This window comes from Scyliorhinus canicula, chromosome 21 (genome assembly GCF_902713615.1).
Source record: "Scyliorhinus canicula chromosome 21, sScyCan1.1, whole genome shotgun sequence".
Taxonomy (NCBI): domain Eukaryota; kingdom Metazoa; phylum Chordata; class Chondrichthyes; order Carcharhiniformes; family Scyliorhinidae; genus Scyliorhinus; species Scyliorhinus canicula.
Window position 1 is genome coordinate 48,091,280 of NC_052166.1, and position 22,561 is coordinate 48,113,840.

At 40.9% G+C, this 22,561-nt stretch overlaps 1 protein-coding gene across 15 annotated transcripts in view; it reads left to right on the forward strand.

The window, feature by feature from the left end:
* The window catches only part of gapvd1 (GTPase activating protein and VPS9 domains 1), a 138,937-nt gene that overhangs the window by 27,735 nt on the left and 88,641 nt on the right, over window positions 1–22,561 (forward strand). For 12 of the 15 annotated variants that reach the window (XM_038782130.1, XM_038782124.1, XM_038782125.1 and 9 more), the window contains 2 exons: window positions 10,858–11,070; window positions 14,666–15,509. In XM_038782130.1, the coding sequence (XP_038638058.1) occupies window positions 10,886–11,070; window positions 14,666–15,509 (1,029 nt within the window). In that variant the 5' untranslated portion in view covers window positions 10,858–10,885. Of the gene's footprint in view, window positions 1–565; window positions 583–10,857; window positions 11,071–14,665; window positions 15,510–22,561 lie in introns of those variants that run through there. The other 3 variants (XM_038782134.1, XM_038782136.1, XM_038782135.1) reach the window with 2 other exon arrangements.

Sequence of the window (22,561 nt, forward strand, 5' to 3'; positions counted from 1 at the left end):
ATAAGCTGCGTGACCTTCTACATGTTAGTGTTGTGGGCCTGAGTTGAGGAGTAAATTCCTTATACTGCTGAGAGATTAACTGTGGGTAATATCAGGTACCTTATACTGCCTTGCTCTTGCCACTTGATAGGAAAATAACATTGTGATAGACCAAATATCTTGGGCTACAAATTACATATCAAGTTTATTAATAAGTGAAACTAGCAGGCACAAAATGAAAACAACAGCTGAAATATGAAGCTCAGTGCCTTGATTTACAAAATTTGTTTTTCATAATTTGGGTTGCGCCACTATAACATGAAATTGGATACTCAGAATGTTCCACTTGCTCCATGTCGTCTCTGGCAAGGTGACTAATCCAAGTGGGGCTCAAAGGCAAGTCAACCTGATGAGATTTCACGGCACATGTTTTATCCATGTTAGGCAGCAACCTGTGTGAGCTTGAATTTCACCCCTCCGTAGTGATGTCATACTAAATGATTCATTCCGCATTCCTCATAGCCAAGTCTTTAGTTTTTTCTGTTCTTGTCATCTATGCAGATTTGACTATTGATGTTTCTTCTGTAATTCAACTGGACAAAGGTAAATTATTCTATTCCTTTGTCCTCCCACCCCCACAGTAACAATAACACATGAACCAAATAGTTTCCTTTACTGGCGTCTATGGATAATTTGTCACTGAAGTAAAAACAGAAAATGCTGGAAATATAGAACAGGTCAGGCAGCATTTATGGAGAGAGCAAGAGGAACATCGTTCTCGAAGACGGCACAATGACAACTTACTGCGTGAGACAATTGTCACTTAAGACCTCTGATTGGGTGTTAAGCGTGAAGGTTGCTTAAAAGTTATCATATTTTTTAAGAGTATGAAATTAAATGTAAATTAGCACGATTCTATTTGATTAAGTAACTAAATACATTTCATTCTGAGGGTGTTTACATTTCCAACACTGATAAGCCAAAGATCCTTACCAGTGTAACTGTAATAGCCATGAACTTATTTTATGCACAATGCACTATACTAAAGAGGGGAATTAAATGTGGCCCTTATAAGTGGCACTTAACTCGGGGAATGGAGCCAAACTTTTCTAATGTCAATTTGATGACTAATTGGAGAACTAGAAGCATTGCCTAATCATTTGAAGCGTGCAGGAGTTGCTCTTGCTGTTCTGTAATGCCATGTTCATTTGTTTTCAAGAATACCAAATCTTGAGAGTTTTATTTTCAACCCGAATACTACGTATAATACATTTATGGTTGGCTGTGTGAAGTTCAAACAGACTAAACTTAATTTTTTGACAGTGGTTTTGCAGTGCTTAATTTTCTTCACTGCCTTAATGGCATATTCAAGGAGAACATTTGTACTAAGAGCAGTAGGGTAGCATGGTGGTTAGCATAAATGCTTCACAGCTCCAGGGTCCCAGGTTCGATTCCCGGCTGGGTCACTGTCTGTGTGGAGTCTGCACGTCCTCCCCCTGTGTGCGTGGGTTTCCTCCGGGTGCTCCGGTTTCCTCCCACAGTCCAAAGATGTGCGGGTTAGGTGGATTGGCCATGCTAAATTGCTCGTAGTGTCCTAATAAAAGTAAGGTTAAGGGGGGGGGGGGGTTGTTGGGTTACGGGTATAGGGTGGATACGTGGGTTTGAGTAGGGTGATCATGGCTCGGCACAACACTGAGGGCCGAAGGGCCTGTTCTGTGCTGTACTGTTCTATGTTCTATGTAATTGATCATGACTTTTTTTTAGAAAAAAAGTAAAAGGCATGGAAACTCAGATTTTTATATTTTTCTCAAATGAGACAATGCTCAGACACACAAAAAATGCTGCGAAAAACTCGGCGGTCAGCAGCATTTGTGGAAAGAGAAGGTTCACATTTTGAATCGGTGTGACTCTTCAGGTGTAGGCCACTATTCATGTTGAATATCCCAGTTTTAATTGGGATTTTCTCATTGGTATTGTTTTTTAAAAATGTTTTTATTCTCCTCTTTCACATATTTTCTCCCAAATTTACTCCCACCAACAATAAACAATAAGCAGTAATGAATACAATGTCAGTCCCCATATCAACAACAACAATCCCATCCTCCCACCAAACCCCCAAACAGCAGTCCGCATGTTAATATAAACAAATAATGAAAAGGAATCAGGAATCACCCATAGTCATCATTAACACATACAGCCCCCCCCCCGCCCAAATGTTCAATGTTATCCAATTCTTGAAAATGCATAATCAATAATGCTCATGAATTGTAGAACCCTTCCATCCTTCCCCTCAGTTTAAACTTAACCTTCTCAAGAGTTAAGTATTCCAACAGGTCCCGATGCTGCGCCAGGCACAGGGTGGAGATGTTGCTCTCCATCCCAACAGGATCCGTCTTTGGGCGATCAATGAGGCGAAGGCTGCAACATCTAGCTCCACACCCTTTTCCATCCCCGGCTGGTCCGACACCTCAAATATGGCTTCCCGAGGACCTGGGCCCAGTTTCACGTGCACCACTTTAGAGATTACCCTATAAAACTTCTTCCAGTAAATTGATATTGTTTTAAGTGGTGTTCAAACATTTATTTTAAAGTCATAATTGATTCTCAACTCCAAGTGGGTTTGAACACCTCCGACAATAAGACAACTAAATTAGAAAAATGACTGGTGGAATGATCAGAAATGTATAATCTATGGGTAAAATATTTATAGAATGGATGAAAGAAGTTGAAAGTGGAAATGAAATTTGTTTCTAAATTACTGTAATTTGTTCCTTTATGGGAAAAAATTATAAAATGAGGGTTCTGTTTTTGGTTGGGGAAGGAAAATAAAGTAGAGGTTTATGCAGTTCCTAAATTTTGTATTTTAATCCTCTCAATACCATTTTAAACTAATCTGAATTCTGAGTACTGAGAAAATTTTGAGTGTATAAAACTGATCTAGTGACCTTGCATGAACCACCTTTGATACCCATTTAAGATGCAACATTTATTTTGTAAGTAATCCTAGTACATTTATAGTTGGGGATTTATTAAAGTTGAGTATTATTTTGTGTATGCTGTTCGACCTCTTGTTAACATTGTTAGCAGCTTCTTGTTCCATGGTTTGCATTAGTTTCACAATAGTGTAAAAGTCTCAAACCCTTTCCAAAGCCGTTCCATCTTTTCTATCTATCACAGTCAAATTAATTACTAAAGTTGTGTGTTTTGCTCTGGCCAGTCAAGTGCAGCTCTAAAACAACCCAACCCATCCTTGCCTAGCATTCAGATGAGCACAATAACCCAGAAACAAACATCATCCATGAATCATGTAATCAAAAGGAACAAGTTAATCTATTTGGGTGACTCCCATAAATTGTTAGAAATGGCATTTCAAAACCTACCTTGTGTGGAAAAAGAAAAACAAATAATTAGCTGTTTCAAGTTGGAATCACCATTCCCTATTTCATCAGGTAATTTTGCTTTCAGCACCCATTTAAAGCTGTACCCAGATTTTCATAGCAAAGGCAGTGATAAGAATAATTACTCTAGATAAGAATAATTACTCCAGCAACAGTAAAACTTCAAAACATTTTATTGATGGTGATACCATATTCATTGAGAGTACACTGAAGATTGGGTGTGGTATTTAAAGGATTTTTCATGGAACAAGTGGAAGCCCAAATGACATGAGTAATTGAATTTTATTCAGTCTTTGACTTTGTCTGCAGTTCATCCACTCTTGCCCTAGATATGTTCAATTTTATACAGCTTTACTGTTTAGAAATTGACATGTCCAATCTGATTGTTGAGAGTGCATGGGAGGCAACTTATTGACTTGAATGGAAAATTGGTTAGGAGGTGGACTGTAGGATTGTCAGAACATGATTCATCGTTTTCTCCGGGGGCTGCAGTCCTGGGCTGCAGATTTGAACTATGTTTCTGAATAATTATGGATGAAGACAGAACAGAAAATGCTGGAAATACTTGGATTATGCAGTGTCTGTGGGGAAAGAGAAAGAGTAAACATTTTAGGTTGGGGTCAGAATTGGGAAAGGTTAGAAGTGAATCAGTGTTAAGCAAATGAAAAGGGGAAGGGTGGGGAAAAAAAAACAAAAGGAAAGGTCTGTATTAAGGCGGAAAATAGGAGAGATTAAATAACGAGCTGTTGCAAGGTCAATGAGAATGGTAATGGGACAGGTAAAGAAACAAAACCTGTATCTAAAAGAGCTGTGAATGACAGACCGATGAACAGTTATTTTAAGGCGAAAATCAAGAATTACTAGATTAAAGCCAAAACCTGAACAGGAAAGGAAACAAAATAGGGACAGAAATCTTGGTTTAAAACTGTTGATCTCAATGAGTCCATAAGACTGTAAAGACCTAATCAAAAGATTGTTTTCTTGAGCTTCGGTTAAGCTTCATTGGAACACTGCATGAGGCTGAGGAGAGAGGGGTTAACATAAGAGCACGGTGGAAAATTTGAATGGCAGGCAACCAGACGTCCTTGTAGACTGAACTGACCGCAAAACCATTACCCACCCAATTACCCATCGTGCATTTGGTCTCCCCAGTGTAGAGCAAATATAGAATACTAAATTGAAGGCACGTGCAAATCGCTCTTTCATCTGGAAGAATGAGATTGAGGATGGATTATCAGGAGATCAGAGATAAAAGGCCTGGTGTTGCATCACTTGTGCTTGCATGGAAAGATGTTGTGGGAAGAGGAGATATTTTCACGGGAATTGGAATGGGCCAGGGGTTGTGGAGGCAGCATCCATTTGAAATGCTGCAAGGGGAGAGGAAGATGTGTTTGGTGGTGATATCATGCTGGAGGCTAGCAGTGGAAGGTGAGAATAAGGCAAATCCTACCATAGATTTGCGATGAAGGAGAAAGGGTGTGAGCAGAAGTGCGGGAAATGGGACGGACAACGGATAAGGGCTCTCCACCTGAGTGGGGAAGAATCCTCGGGTGTGGAGAGAGAAAGGCACATCAGACCATTGGTTGTGGGGATTGCGCCATCAAAACAGATGTGACATAGCTGGGAAAACTGGGAGAATGGATTTGATTGGTTGGGCACTTCATGGATGTCAAACCCCTCTATCTCTGTTCTTAACTGGACGATCTGAGGGCTCTTGGCTTATTCCCTGAACAGAGGCTCAAACAGTATCCATCCATCACACCCTCTGCCTTGCTGAACTTGTCCTTGCATTGAGCAAATGTTCCTTTAAGACCCTCGCTCCCTCCAAATAATAGGTGTTCCTCTGGACCTGCATACTGCTAGGTATGCTAATCTTTTTGTCGGATATGTGGAACTTTCCTTGTTTAGGCCCTACTCTCATCCCTCCTTTTTTTTGTGGTATATTGATGACTAAATTGGTACTATCTCCCGTTTGTGCCCTGAACTGGAAAATTTAATCAACTTTGCTTCCAATTTCCCCTCTTCTCTCAGTTCCACATGGCCTGTCTCTGACTATGCTTCCCTTCCTTGGCTTCTCAGCCAAACATTGAGAAATTTAAACAATCAATGAATATTCATTGTTAATGCTGCTGACTCCCATAGTGACCTCACTACTGTACACATGCTCACACCTGCTTCCTGTATGTACTCTATTGCATTCTACAAGTTTGCCCGACTCATCTGTTCTGATGATGCAACCGTTTCATATTTGTACTTCTGATATGTCTTTCCTTTTTCTTCAACTAAGGATTCCCTGCCCCTCTCCCCACCGTGGTTGACTGGATTTGCGACTGTATTCGTCACATTTCCTGCACTTCTGCTCTTGCCCCTTATCCTGCTTCCCAGCACCATGGTAGGATTCCCCTTGTTCTTACTTCCATCACGCTAGCCTCCTATTAATGGATCGCCTTCCCCAACCTTCAGCACACAGATCTTCCCTTTTTTTCAGAGCTTATCGTCGACAGTATTTTGCTTTTGCAGCCATATATGTTTGCTTACAGACTTGAGATCACTGGCACAGTAAATACAATAGTTGTGAGCAGAAGGTTGCAAAGATACATTGATGGATTGATGAGTGGATGAAACTGTGGCAGATCGAGTTCAAGGTGAGAATTTGAGAGATCATCCACTTTGCACCTAAGAAAGATAGATGAGTATTTTCTAAATGGCGAGAAGCTAAGAATTGTGGGTGAGTGTAGCAATTTACCAAAGTATAAAAACCATGACAAACTATTGGACAAGCACAAAAATTAAATTAAAAAAAATTTTTTTTTAATTGAAATTTTAAAAACAAAATATATAACAACAAACAGTAAAAAAACAACAATAAAACAACATAATAAGCATAACACCCCCAAGACCATACCAACGCATATATCGAGCACCCCCCCCCCCCCCCCACCCCCAAACCCGGTAAACAGCAAGAGAACTTGAAAATAAATAAAATAAAATAAACATAGTCAAACCCCCCCCCCCCCCCGTTGCTGCTGCTGCTGACCTAGTTCCCTATCGTTGAGCCAGAAAGTCAAGGAAAGGCTGCCACCGCCTAAAGAACCCTTGTACCGATCCCCTCAGGGCGAATTTGACCTTCTACAGCTTAATAAAACCCGCCATGTCATTGATCCAGGTCTCCACGCTTGGGGGTCTCGCATCCTTCCACTGTAGCAAGATCCTCCGCCGGGCTACTAGGGACGCAAAGGCCAAAACACCGGCCTCTCTCGCCTCCTGCACTCACAAAAATTAATTTAAGAATAAAATGTTACCCTGTATCCCAAAGGGATTGAAAAATAAAGTACTGGAATTTGTGTTACAATTGTACTGTACTCTGCTCTGACCACATTTGGAGTGCTGGACATAATCTTAAAATTAAAATCGGCCATTCAGGGGTGATGATGAAAAGTACAGTCACAAAAAGGTATGAGCAGACAAATAATTGTGCAGCAGCTAGAGAATTGAAGATAACCGAGAAGAAAGTTGGAGATGGGAGGAAGCTCTCTACGCAGCGCCAGCAGATGCCTAAGAAATGTGCAAGCAAAAGAAAACCCAGCAAGTGACTGCAAAAGGAAGTTGAAGTTGCAAAGTACGTCAATGAAAATCATCTGAATGGACTCTGTTTCTCGGCGATCTATCTGAATCTTTACCCTGAAGCAAGCAAGAAAAGTAGACATTGCACACTTCAAGACCAACCCTGGATGGTGTACCAGGTTTACGAAGAGAAGCAATTTTGTACTCCCGATAGAAGACCAAGATTTCACGGTATCTCCCAGCTGAACTTGATGACAGGTTTATCGCATTTCAGCGGTTTATAATCAAACATCAACAAAAGAATGGATAAAGATTATCCTGTATATGTAGCATATTTGAGACTCCATGAATTTTGACATGGCAACAAGCCATTCGGCCCATCGAGTCTGCACCGGCCCTTGGAAAGAGCACCCTGCTTAAGCCCATACCTATCCTTGTAACCACCTAATCTTTTGGACACTAAGGGTCAATTTAGCATGGCCAATCCACCTAACCTGCACATCTTTGGACTGTGGGAGGAAACCGGAACACCAGGACGAAACCCACTCGGACACGGAGAAAGTGCAAACTCCACATAGACAGTCACTCGAGGACGGAATTGATCCCGGGTCCCTGGAGCTGTGAGGTAGTAGTGCTAACCACTGTTCTCTCTCTTCTCTTCCCCCCCCCCCAAAAAACATGTGGTGGGCAGAGTTGGAGAGAAAACAGCAATGTGAAGACAATTTGGTCATGAAAAGAACGGAATGACATTGTGTAAATTTGTTCTTCATGAATTTCATAAATTTATTTTCAAATTCATGTCTGGTGCCATGGAGACTATTATTTATTTATAAATCGATAATAATACTACATGGCTCCATTTGTGCTACATTTGGGTGTGGAATTGGCAGCAACTGATTCCGACCTAGCAATTCTGCGATACTGAGATGACGGGAGAGGGTAGATTTCAACCCTTTGAATATATTACTCATGTAAATGTTGAGCCCCTACTTTTCGGGTGAAATTTTGATCTTGGAAACTCTCCTTTTAGCCAAGTATATATGGTATGTTCTTTTGAAGTCCGATCATTATCCTCCTCAGAATTCATAATACTACTTATCTTATCTCCAAATTTTGAAATTGAGCCCTGCCCTCCCAAGTTTAGGGCATTAATATAGATCGGGTAATACTGTGATCCCAATGCTGCCCTCTGCGTAACTCCAATGTATAACTTGCTCACGTCCAAAACAACACTTCATCGCTACTGACTCCTGTCAGTCAGCCAACTTTGTATCCATGCTCCTATGATATCCCTTTTATTCCATAATTTGCTGATAAGCCTGTTATGTGACACTTTATCAAATGTCTTTTCAGCTTGAGTATTTGCAGAAACTCTAGAAAAATAATTAATTGTCAAAAAATAATTAATTGTATCTAGATTATGCATATTATATCATCATTTACCTTTTATAGACTGCAGCTTGAATATTTTGACTTGCAAAGCAACTAATATAACTGCGTTTGAGTTTATTTTACTGCACTGGGAAACCTTCAAGATGATTTGGATGTTAAACGGCTTGAAGTCGGTAGGAATTTGTGATGTCAGTGTGCCACTGCAGCTTAGCTTGAGGCAAACTTGTTCTGTTCTTTGCACTGGAGTACAATGCAGGATCTTGCTTGACTGGGCAGTTTGTTTTCCACCCCAGAAAGGTCATGTTACCTTATTTTCTCATCTTCTAATGGACTCGATGAAACCTTATTCCTCAGTGGGCAAGTTATATGTACTTTATTCAGAATAGTTCTGGGACTTTATTGCTGGATGTGATATTCTACCCTTGCATGCCACAATGCAGTGGATAGCCAGTATATTGCGCTAAACAGCTGTATAAATAAAAAAACACTGAAGCAAAAGGCCCTTGGATTCCTGAATATATGTATTTTAAAACACAACGTGTTAATTCAGTATCTGGCTGAGGTATAAAATATTTAATATTACAAAGTTTGTGTGATACTGTGAAGCATTACAAATAAAGGATTATGACTTGAAACAAAAAAAAGGCAAAACATGTGGCAATCAAGCATGATGGAATGGAATAAATGTGTTAAAATTATTTAACTGCTTGTATTCCCTTGATACTCTTTAGTTCTACAGTATTATTTGTTAAATTTTGTGGATAAACCCATGCAAGTTTTAAAAATTGGAGCCAAGTGTATGGTTTCTACTGTCATGAGAGTCCCTTTAAGAAAAGTGTGTTTTATCAAATGGCTGCAGTGATGTCATTGTGTGGGTGGAGTTGGAATGTGATTCTGTCTTTTACTTTCGTTTTGAGCTGGGAGTTGCTGTGTGTCTTCGTTTCGTTTTCAGTTCGGGGACTGCAGGAAGGTGTTTTGATCTCTCTGCAATCTAAAGAATGTCTTCAGCTCACTTCATAGAATTTACAGTGCAGAAGGAGGCCATTCGGCCCATCGAGTCTGCACTGGCTCTTTGAAAGAGCACCCTACCCAAGCCCACATCTCCAACCTATCCCTGTAACCCAGTAACCCCGCCCAACACTAAGGGCAATTTTGAACATTAAGGGCAATTTATCATGGCCAATCCACCTAACCTACACATCTTTGGACTGTGGAAGGAAACCGGAGCACCCGGAGGAAACCCACGCACACACGGGGAGAACGTGCAGACTCCGCACAGACAGTGAACAAAGGGAATTGAACCTGGGAACCTGGAGCTGTGAAGCAATTGTGCTAATCACCATACTACCGTGCTGCCCGAATTTAATAATTTAAAAGTTATACCTGCTTTCTGTAAAGATTTCAAACCTGCTGTCTTTGTTAAAAAGGGTCTTTTGACTTATGGATGTTGTTAGGAAAGTTATTATGGGTTACCTATAGAGTATTGTATCTGTGGGGATTATCAGTATTGGTAGTTGATAAACTGTTTACTGTGTGTTTATATAGTGTTAACTGAATTCATAGAATAAACATTGTTTTGTTTTTAAAATATTTTAAGGTCTCTGTTGCATAACACCTGGAGAGTGGACCCTTGTGCTCCCCATAACCAAAATCTATTAAAAGTTGTAGGTCAGATGAACTTCATGATATACTTAGGTGTTCTCTAAACCCTGGCCCATAACGCTGTTGTAACATTAATAGAAAATGTTTGATAACTAAGGCAAATTAACGTACCGCTATAATATCCAATATATAAATTAATGTAATATATGTTCTCTATCATGCACCTCCGAGCCTATTCATTTGGAAAGAACATTTTATTTAAGTAGGCAAATTTAAATTGTAAAATTTAAGAGGTGTATTTCTTTTTTTAACTTAATTTAAACATTTTTTTAAAGTACCCAATTCATTTTTTCCAATTAAGGAGTAATTTAGCGTGGCCAATCCACCTAACCTGTACATCTTTGGGTTGTGGGGGCAAAACCCATGCAAACACAGGGAGAATGTGCAAACTCCACACGGACAGTGACCCAGGGCTGGGATTGAACCTGGGACCTCGGCGCCTTGAGGCAACAGTACTAACCCACTGCGCCACCGTGCTGCCCTAAGAGGTGTATTTTAAGTTGCAAATGTGGGTTGATGTGCAAGTGAGTTCCTTTTTCATTGCCACATGTGACTTTCCAAATATAGGGAGAAAGTGTGAAGAGAATCGACCTGGGTTACTCTTGTACATCTGTGAAGCCATAATCATGGAAAGGTATTGGCAACAACCTGAGAGCAAGCCTGCACCGTGTATTTTGGAAGTGGTTTGATGTGGAAACGTAAAGGAATAATTCCAAATTACCAAAGGAAAATAATGAGAATTTTTATAACACAAGAAACTTCATGTACAGGACATTAATCATGTGCATGTTTTGGAGTTATAAAATGTTTGTGAAGTCATAATTGCTCAGTTTATCAAGCTGAAACGTAAACCTTTCTTCAGTAGGTATACTGTCCTGTGCCATTTGAAGATGGTGAAGCCTGATCTTCACACTCTGGCCCATCATCTCAAGCAAGAACGTCTTTATGTGAACTCCGAAAAGCAATTGCTTCAGCGGTTAAATGCAGATGTACTAAAAACTGCTGAAAAGCTATACTGCTCAGCATGGATTGCAAAACAACAGCGAATTAACTTGGACCGTCTTATATTAACAAGGTGAGAGCAATGTAGAGGACATAGATTTAAAACTACAAACAAATCTACAAGTAAAAAAATTACAAGGCTCCCTTCAGTGCCAGTTAATTGATGTGGTATTGATATTTGACAATTAACAATCCATTCATTTTGGCTCGAGTTTTGTACTACCCATGATTCAGTCTTTATATTTAAAAATGTGTTAAAATATGCACCAGTGGCAATGTTCTGGAAACCACTTTTCCAGATAATCCTTTACATTATTATACCATGCAACTGTCAAAATGATAGATGGCAAACTAGATGGTCTATGATCTTTCTTTATGGTGGGCAATTCCTGTAGTCCTATTACATCCCTCCCAGCCCAGAATTAGATTCATTGGCAGCTGTAATCAAAAATAATTATGAAATGAGTAATTGTTTCTTCAGCTGCTAATTAACTTTTGACCACAACTAACATGAGGCCAATCAAAATGAATACTTTCAATTTGACAGAAGTACTATGGAAACAGCAAATGCATGAAGTAAAGCACTGATGATTAATGCAAATTTTTGAACTGAAGGATAGTATCAAATGGCATGATCAAGGGCGGCACGGTGGCACAGTGGTTAATACTGCAGCCTCACAATAGCAGGGTTCGCAGTTCAATTCCAACAGTGGGTTACAGTCTATGTGGCGTTTACACATTTCTCCCCGGGTGCTCCTGTTTCCGCCCACAGTTGGGTAGGTGGATTGGTCATGCTAAATTGCCCCTTATTGTCCAATGTTAGGTGGGGTTATGGGGTTACAGGGATAGAGCGTGGGACTGGGCTCAGGTAGGCTCTTTCAGAGGGTCAGTGCAGACTGGATGGGCTGAATGGCCTCCTTCTGCACTGTTCCTCAATGTAAAACAAAATGTACATTAATATAGTGCCCTTCGTTACTTCAGGGCACTCAAACCACATAACAGCCAATGGTATGAACCATAGGCATACAACATAGGAAGAGGCCATTTAGTCCAATGTATCTGTGCCAGCTCATTATAGGGAGCTATAAAATTAGTTACATAGCCCTGAAAGTGTCTCTAATTCTCTTTGAAAGTTAGTATTGAATCTGCTTCCACCACTCTTTGAGGTAGTACTAAAAATAAATTCTTCCTGTTTGCTCCCTGGATTTATTACCAGTTACCTTATAACTCCTCTGGTACTGATTCTCCTGCCAGTGCAAACACACTCTTGTCACTTTAGTTTATTGGAATTCCTCAATTGTGAGCACCAAATAAAATCCAATTTTAAAGTTTAAAAAGTCTTGCCTATATCTCCTGTAAATGTCATGCCTTGCAAGATGTTCCTTAACAGCCCTATGACTCTGTTTGCCAGCAATATGGGTGTAAATGTGATGCCACAGATGTGAATCATTGAACCTTGGTGATACAATTCTGTTGTTTTGAGGGTATGAGAATATGACCCATCCCTTTTATTTTTCTTGTAGGTTTGACACTTCTGCTTTATGTTTGACTTGATAATGATTTGATTGAGGCTGCATTTTTAAAAACTTTCTTTAGAAGTTCTGTTCTGGCACTAAGTCTTCCGTGTTGGTGCTGAGGATTTGCAGTTGGTGAGAATTGTTAATGTGAATTAGTAAAGACAAGGCAATTCATGGTTTCTCCTAGTTTAACTCTTGTTTAACTCTGAAACTACATTTTTTGATCTTGCCACACATGAGAAGCTGTAAGGGAAATTGAATAAAACCAGATTTTGATTCTAAGAAAAAGCAATACTGTTGGTAAATGCAAGTTAACTGCAATGTTAAGAAATACGCAAGTAACTTTTATGTGACAAAATGATGACAGCTGTAAATGATCACTGGTAAAATGATGAAGAGATGTCCACCAAGTCATGTTTTCGTTTTACAGTTTCTAATAAAGGCACTGCAGCTCACTGTTTAACCTTAAAATGAAGGTCAGCCTCTTCAGTTCATTTCTTCAGTTCACTCTGCATATCCCTTAGGGCAGGGGACCTTCTTTGCTTCTTAAGCTGCCACCCTCTGCCAACTGTGTTTACTAAAAAAAAAAATTCCACATCCCCTGTAACGCAGTACTTGTATAAACATTAATCACATACTTAAACATCTATGCTTAGTTTTGATTTCAACGTAAGACCTTTAACTGGCGCTGGACGCCAGATTGCGGCTCGAGCGAGGGCTGTAGTGATGTGTTGCAGCATGTGTTCCTTTATACGCTCACATGAGCGGCAGAGTTCAGTTATTGGCCGTTGGCTGAATTTAGTAGTTGTGGTGCTCGAGCACAATGTTAAAATTTATGTGAGAAAAATCTAGGTGGATTCGAGCAAGGCCTGCCATCGAAGCATTTTGTGCTGCTTTTGTCATGGACCCTTTGGGAGACTGTGATCTCCTCAGCTGAGAAACCCCTGTTCTAAAGGATGTCTTCATTTCAGGGTAACTGGACTGTTTATGCAAAACACCATTTGGATATTCTTCTGCCAGCTTGATGGATAAATGTATTGCTTAATAGGGGTACAGAAGCATATCAGCCAGAATTGATGCACAGAAAGCGCTGCAGCAGTTGATAGCAGCTGTGCCAAAAGACACACCACCATAGCGTTGGTATGCTGGGATGAGGACAACGAGAATTCATCCCCAAGAAAGAGTTCCTGAGTAACCAATCATAAACTGCCTGAACAATATTCAAAGATGAATTACAATTTTCAGGAGTGGCGATTAAGTTGAAAGACATGATATGCATGACCCAGTTGGAGATGCATTCGATACACACAGACATAGAAGATAAGAGTAGGCCATTTGAGCTGCTCCGCCATTCAGCATGATCATGGCTGGTCCTCTATCTCACACCATACTTGTATGTCTTCCCATACCACTTGAGACCTTTAGAGTTTAGGAAGTTTCCTTCTTAACTCTATTCAGTGACTTGACCTCCACAGCCTTCTGTGGTTGATTATTCCACAGGTTCCACCACCCTCTCAGTGAAGAGGTTTCTCCTCCTTTCAGTCCTAAATGGCCCACCCGGTATCATGATACTGTGACTCCTTGTTCTCGACCTCCAAGCCAGAGTAAACAAGGTCCCTGCATCCCGTCTGTCCAGCCCTGTCAGAAATTTATACATTTTATTAGACCCCCTCTCATTCTTTTAAATTTCAGTCAATACAGGCCCAGTCAACTCCATCTCTCCTCATACAATAATCCTGCCATCCCAGGAATCAGTCTGGTGAACATTCACTGCATTCCCCCAACGGCAAGTATAGCCCTCCTTAGAAAAAGAGTCCCAAACTTTTTTTTTTAAATGAAATTTTTCCAATTAATGGGCAGTTCGGAGTGGCTTAACCTAACTGTTGGGTTGTGGGGGTGACATCCATGCAGACATGGGGGAGAATATGTAAACTCCACATGGACAGTGACCCAGGACCGGGTTCGAACCTGGGCCCTCGGCGCCGCGAGGCAGCAATGCTAACCGCTGCACCACCGTGCCACCCAAGGAGTCAGAAATTGCACACAATACTCCAGGAGTGATGTCAATGTCCTGTACAAAATAATTTAATTGAAAGTGATATTTAATCGCATTCAGAAAAATAAATATTTGCCTCTTTTTTTCTGTTTCAGTGTGGAAGCTTCTCCGGCAGAATGTTGCAAACATGCCAAGATCTTGGAGAGTACACAATTTGTGGATGGATACAAGCAGCTGGGGTTTCAAGAGACACTATATGGTGAATTTCTGAATCGGCTTCGAGAAAACCCAAGACTTGTTGCCTCATGTTTGGTTGCTGGGGAAAAGCTTAATCATGAGAGTACGCATAATGTCATCCTCACAGTATTTACTGCCCTTTATGGTAACTGCATTATGCAGGAAGATGAGAGCTATCTTCTGCAAGTGTTACGTTACCTAATTGAGTTTGAACTGAAAGAGAGTGATAACCCTAGGCGCCTGCTTCGAAAAGGTGCTTGTACTTTCAGCATTTTGTTCAAACTTTTTTCAGAGGGGTTGTATTCTGCAAAGCTCTTTTTGACAGCAACTTTACATGAACCAATTATGCTGCTGCTTGTAGAAGATGAAGATCACTTGGAAACTGACCCTAACAAGCTTATTGAAAGGTTTACACCGGCACAGCAAGAAAAACTTTTTGGGGAAAAGGGCACAGAGCAGTTCAGACGGAAAGTGCAGGAGATGGTAGAGAGCAATGAAGCAAAGCTCGTAGCTCTAGTCAACAAATTTATTGGATATCTCAAACAAAATACATATTGCTTTCCGCATAGTTTACGTTGGATTGTATCACAAATGTATAAAACCTTGTCTTGTATGGAAGGATTGGCTGTTGGAGAAGTGAAAGCCATGTGCACGGATCTGTTACTTGCTTACTTTATTTGCCCAGCAATTGTGAATCCAGAACAGTATGGGATAATCTCTGATGCTCCAATAAATGAAGTAGCAAGATTTAACTTGATGCAGGTAAGACTCCTTCTACTTACTAATTGCCAAGATTTCATCTGTTTCTCTTAAAGAATGTGAATAATAACTATTAACAATTAAAACTGGATACCTCTCACACCAGTGGCGTAGTGGTATTGTCACTGGACTAGTAATCCAGAGATCTAGGGTAATCCTCTGGGTACCTGAGAGCGAATCCCACCATGGCAGATGGTGAAATTTGAATTCAATTAAAAATAAATAAATAAAGGAACTAAAAGTCTAATGACCATGGAACCATTATCGCATGTCATAAAAACCAGTCTGGTTCACTAATGTCCTTGACGGAAATCTGCCAACCTTACCTGGTCTGACCTACATTTGACTCCAAATCACGAGTAAACCACTCAGTTCAAGGGCAGTTAGGAACAGACAATAAATGCTGGCCCAGCTAGCAATGCCCAAGTGAACGAATAGACAAAAACCTTAAAATTGGATATACTGCTTAGCTAAAATTAGGTACTGACGGTACAACATTAGAGAAATGGATAAATTGTGATCGGAAATCCTCGTAGAAGAGTTACAAATTCCAACAGAAGTTGTGTTAGTAAAGTTGCCTAAGCCTGAAGCTGTTGCGTATTCTCCCTGCACCCCTCCGCTTTCTGACTTTATAACACACCTGGAAAAAAAACTGGATTTTTGCCCAAGCTTTTGGTCTAATATATCCTTATGTGGCTTCTTGTCATGCTTTGTTTTATAATGCTCTTGTGAAGCACCTTGGGACATTTCACTTTGTTAAAGGCACTATCTAAAAGGTTAGGTGGGGTTACGGGAATAGGTTGGAGGCTTGAGTTTAAGTAGGGTGGTCTTTCCAAGGGCCGGTGCACACTCGATGGGCTGAATGGCCTCCTTCTGCACTGTAAATTCTATCATAAGTTGCTTTGGTCAGGGAAAGACTTGAGCTGATCGCATGGATAAAAGTACTGACCAGATGTTACAGATAGGTGATTCAGCCCATAGTTCCTTACCCAAGGACATGTGTTCCTGTGGCATTTTGTGTTGTCCAGTTCCTTGTGTTGGATTTGTCACTGCCACAAGTTTTGGGATGTGAGCTTCATCCTCGAGTCTTAAGTTATATAAAGTGGACATTAGAACATTAAATATTCTGTCAGTGAATTAGATCTATTTTGTTTTGCATGCATTTTGTTCCCAAACTCTTGATTACACTAAACGCATTCAAATGGTCATTGGATAGGCATACGGACGATAAGGGAATAGTGTAGATGGGCTTTAGAGGGGTTTCGCAGGTCGGCGCAACATCGAGGGCCGAAGGGCCTGTACTGCGCTGTAATGTTCTATGTTCTATCTGTCTGAGTTGCTTTAGCTTGCTTATTCAGGTTTCTAAGAGAGCTGAAATCTAATGGTACCAGGCGACGAGACTTCAGAAAATACCATCATGTGCTATTCCTTTAAGATCAAGCACATAGGGTAATGCTTTCATCTTTTGCACAAAACTGTGGCTCTTGCTCTGCACCCTTTACAGACATATAGAAAGTAAATAATCAAAAACAACCAATCACAATATCCTTGAAGCTAAGCACAAATGGGAAGTTTACAACAAAACTGACAAAGAAAGGAACTAAGTGTCTTTGTTTAAAAGAAGCACTCCATATGCTGAGATTCTGAATGAAAACAGAAATGGTGGGCAGTCAGCACTTGGGGGCAAAATGAGTTTGTTGAAGGTCATACTCGTTAGACCTGAAAAATAAATGAACTTTTAGTGGAAAATAAGGGAAAGGTAAAGTCTCCATAGTCCCAGATGACTATAGCTTTCCCCTTTTGAGGGGGAGAGCTGACAGGTGGTGATTTAATCTACGGGGGGTCACCACACAGGAGAGTGACAAGGTTGAGAAGGCGGGGTCTTCATGAATAACCTCAGCCGGTACGGGAATTGAACCCGTGCTGCTGGCCTCGCTCTGCATCACCAACCAGCTGTCTAGCTCGCTGAACTAAACTGGCCCCAAAATAAGGGGAAGGTGGAAACAGGAACCACAAGATCACCGGGTATTTGAACTGGCTAAATAATCCGTAAAATAGCATAAAAAGAAATGGTAACACATAAAAGACAACCTCAGTGAACTAATGACATTTAAAAAAAACAAATGGCACAAGATTTGAGTGGGAAACTTTGGCAAACCAGAAGGCAAAAGGAACTATGTGTGCAGGTGCCATTTAAAATAAAATCTGAAAAGTTGGAGCAAAATATTGGGTGAGAGTCCTAGAATGAACAAAATATAAGGTGAGCACTCAGTCACCAATGCTCAGTTAAATAGATTATTGTGCAATTAGTTGACCAGAAGAGTTAACCTTACCTTACATTCGCACATTATGGTCCCTCTGTCTTATTGCCGCAAATGTTTTCCTGTTTGACACTTGGACACGTTGAGACAAATGATTACATACTTCCAATTTTTAGAAAAGGAACTGTTTTAGCTTCAAATACAATAAACAATTCACAAATAAAATTAACCAGATATTAAATACTCCATTCTTGTCAGAATGGTGGTCTTCCATATTATTTCAATACTATGCTGACCACAAAAGATTTATTATTCATCCCAGGTATGCTACATTTGAGATTCATGATACAAAGGGCTAATTCCTGATCACAGATACTGTGTACTGAGTATGAACCAAAGCAGAAAATACAGCTGTAGCTCCCAACAGAAAAGTCAAATTTATTTGCAATGGTAAAGGTTATTATCTCAAACATTTTTACAGTAAAAAGGAACAAAGCACAGAAAGAGGAAGTCCTGCATCTCATAGAATTGCCATTTAGTTCCTTTGCGATCATATTTGGGTTTAGAATTGTATTCTATTCAAAGTAACCATGAATCAGCATGCATTTTGTTCCCAAACTCTTGATTGGGCACTCACTGAAGCTGCAATTTTAATTACTCAAATATGATAGGGAATCAAATTTCTTCTAAAACATTAAGGGTGCAAGAAATATGGGTAGATCAAATGGCCTCTCGAGCCTGCTTCGTCATGCATGAAGGTGTCTGAATGTCCACAGCATTTTCCTACCCTATCCTTGTAGCCCTTGATTTTCTTAGTATCCAAAAAATCTATCAATACAAGTCTTGAACATACTCATCAACTGAGCATCCACAGGCCTCTGAAGTGGAGAATTCTCGGTACATAACTATATGAATGAAGACATTTCTTCTCCTCTCAGTCCAAATTGCTGACCCCTTATGCTGAGACTTTAAACGCCAATTCAAGACTTGGGGGAAACAGCCTCTCATCATCGATCCTGTCACATCCAAGAATTTGCACATCTCAATGTGATCCCCTCTTATTCTTCTAATCGTCAAAGTGTAGGCCCATTCTACTTTATTTTCCTCACAGGACCTCTCCATTATCCCTGGAATCAGTCCAGTGAACCATGTGTAAGGCAAGTAAATCCTTTCTTGGGTAGGGAGACCAAAACGGCAAACCATATAATTGCAGCTTTTTGAAATGTGTACAAGGTTTGCCAGATTCCCACCCTTCAAAACAAACATTGTCCTTTCCATTCTTCTGTCCAAAATGGATAATTTCACATTTTACTGCATCTGTCAATCACTGATCCAGTCAATATCACTTTGCATTGTGTTTGCAGTATACTTTGCCACCTAGCTTTGTATCATTGACAAACTTAGATGTGGGAACAGAGTATAATATAGATTATAAATTGCTAAGGACCAAATACTGATCCTTGTGGTTCTCTGCTGTTACAGTTTGCAAACACAAAAATTACCCATTTATTCCTCGCACATATTTTTATCTGTCCATTAACCAATCCCCAACCCAGGCTAGTGTATTACCCCAGTCCATGAGCTCTAATCTTGTGTAACGACCTTCTGTGCTACGCCTTCCCAAAAACCATCTGAAAATTCAAATATACCACACATGCTAATGTAGTATTTTTGAATTTTATCTGGCTTGCTAGTTACAGCCTCCACAAATGTCTAAAATCTATCCAACCCAATTTCGACTTCATAAAATTGTGTTGACTTTGCCTAATCACACTGGGTTGGATTTCGTGCCAGCGGTAAATCAAAAATGTTTATCCTGACCTCGAAGCTTATCCATAAAGGTCTGGACACCTATGTGGCATGGATTTCCCCTTTCACAATGTCATTTTGAATCTGGAACCAAACCACTCGTTTCCCCCAGGCATCTGGCAGCAATGGTGGCTGCAAGCAGAAAAGCAGCCAATCACATTGAAGTATTCTCACCGACAGAAACCAGGAAGTAAAGACCATTAAATCCCTTCATTTAGAATTCGGCAAATAATGGGTTAAATGACTGGGACTTGCACATGAGGTTGAGGTAGAAGCTGAAATATCAAAAACTTTAAAAAAAAACATTAATACGCGCAATTTCTTAACAGAATCACAACAAAATACAGTGCAGAAAAAGCCTTTGACCCATCGAGTCTGCGTCGCCGCATAAAAGGCACCGTATCTGTCAATTCTAATCCCATTTGCCTGCACTTGCGCCATAGCCTCGAATGTTAAGATGTGCCAAGTGCTCATCAAGGTAATTTTTTAAAGGATGTGAGGCAACCCGCCACTACCATCCTCCCAGGCAGTGCATTCCAGACCGTCTCCATCCTCTGGGTAAAAAAGTTTTTCCTCAAATGCCGCCCATCACTTCCAGCCCCTCATCTTGAACTTGTGTCCCCTCGTAACTGACCCTTCAACTAAGGGGAACAGCTGTTCCCGGTCCATGCCCATCGTAATTTTGTACACCTCGATCAGATCGCCTCTCTGTCTTCTCTGCTCCAGCAAAAACGACCCAAGCCTATCCAACCTCTCTTCACAACTTAAATGTTCCATCCCAGGCAACAACCTGGTGAAATGCCTCTGCCCATGCTGATTCATGGTTATTTTGAATTGCATCCTTCGTGTGATGTGGCGACTAGAACGTCACACAATACTCCAGCTGTGGCCTCACTGATGTTCTATATAACTCCAACATAACTTCCTTGCTTTTGTAATCTATGCCACGATTGATAATGGCAAGTGTACCATATGCCTGTTTCATCACCCTATTAACCTGCCCTTCTGCCTGCCTTCAGAGATCTATTTACAAACACGCCAAGGTCTCTTTGTTCCTCAGGACTTCCCAGTGTGGTGCCATTCATTGAACATTTCTTTGTCAAATTGCTCCTTCCAAAGTGTAACACCTCTCAGTTTTCAGGATTAAATTCCATCTGCCACTTTTCTGCCCATTTGACCATCCCATCTATATCTTCCTGTAGAAGACAGAGTCCCAAGACTCTCAGCCTCACTGTTAACCACCCGGTCTATCTTTGTGTCATCCACAAACTTACTGATCCTACGGCCCACATAGTCAGCCAAGTCATTTGTAAAAATAATAAACAATAGGGGACCTAGCACAGATCCCTGTGGTACAGCAGTGGGGCGGAGGTGTGTGCTTAAATGGGGTGCTTTTTCCAAGGGCCGGTGCAGACTCAATGGGCTGAATGATCTCCTTCTGCACTGTAATTTCTATGTCTTTGTCTACGCCACTGGACACTGGCTTCCAGTCACTAAAGCATCTCTCTCTTTCTCTTTCTCTCTCTCTCTCTCTCTCTCTCTCTCTCTCTCTCTCTCTCTCTCTCTCTCTCTCTCTCTCTCTCTCTCTCTCTCACAGAGCTCAAAGCCCACATGATCAAGTTCCCCTGTATCCCATGTACATTTGCCTTCTTTATAAGTCTCCCATGTGGGACCTTGTCAAATGCTTTGCTGAAATCCATGTAAACTACATCAACTGCACTACCCTCATCTACACACTTAGTCACGCGCTCTCAAAATTCAATCAAATTTGTTAGGCATGACCTCCCTCTGACAGTCATGCTGACTATTCCTGATCAAACCGTGCCACTCCAAGTGGAGATAGATACACTCCTTCAGAATTTTCTCTATTCGTTTCCCCACCACTGACGCGAGACTCATTGGCCTGTAGTTCCCTGGCTTATCCTTGCAACCTTTCTTGAATAGTGGGACCACATTTGTGGTTCTCCAGCCCTCTGGCACCTCTCCCGTGGCCAGAGAAGAATTACAAATTTGTAACAGGGCCCCTCTAACCTCCTCCCTCACCTCCCACAACAACCTGGGACACAATTCGTCAGGACCTGGAGATTTGTCCACTTTTATGCCTGCCAACACCTCCAATACCGTGTCCTTCCCTATGACAACTTGCTCTATAACCTATCAGTCTCTGTCCCCGAGTCCTATATCTTCCTCCTCATTCTCTTGGCTTCTGACAGATGTGAGATTTCATTTAACACCCTACCAATGTCCTCTGGCTCCTCCCACAGATTCTCCCCATGATTCCTAATGGGCCCTACATTTTCCCTAGTTATTCTTGTCCCATTGATTTTTATTTATTTATAAATTTAGAATACCCAATTTATTTTTTTCCAATTTAGTTTAGCGTGGCCAATCCACCTAACCTACGCATCTTTGGGTTGTGGTGGTAAAATCCACGCAGACACGGGGAGAATGTGCAAACTCCACACAGGTAGTGACCAGGGCTGGGATTCGAACCCAGGTCCTCAGTGCTATAATCCCAGTGCTAACCACTGTGCCACATGCCGCCCTTTCTTCCCATTGTTGTACTTGGAGAATATCTTGGGATTGCCCTACTTTTACCAGCTAGAGGTTTCTCACATCCCCTCTTTGCTCTCCTAATTTCTTTCTGTAGCTCCATCCTGCACTGTCTGTGCTCCTCTAATGCCTCTGTTGATTTGCTCCCCTTGTACTTATTAAAAGCCTCTCTCTTCTTTCTCATTGTTTCCTGAATATCTTTGGTCATCCATGGTTCCCTGGGCTTGTTACTCCTTCCTGTTACCTTAGAGGGAACATCTTGGGGCTGTACCCTCCCCATTTCCTCTTTGAACATTCCCCACTGCTGTTGTGTAGGTCTCCCCACTAGCAACTTGTCCCAATCTACTGTGGCCAGATCCTTCTTATTTTACTAAAGCCTGCCCTCCCCAAATGCAAGACATTTTTCCTATTTGCCTATTTCCTTGTCCATAA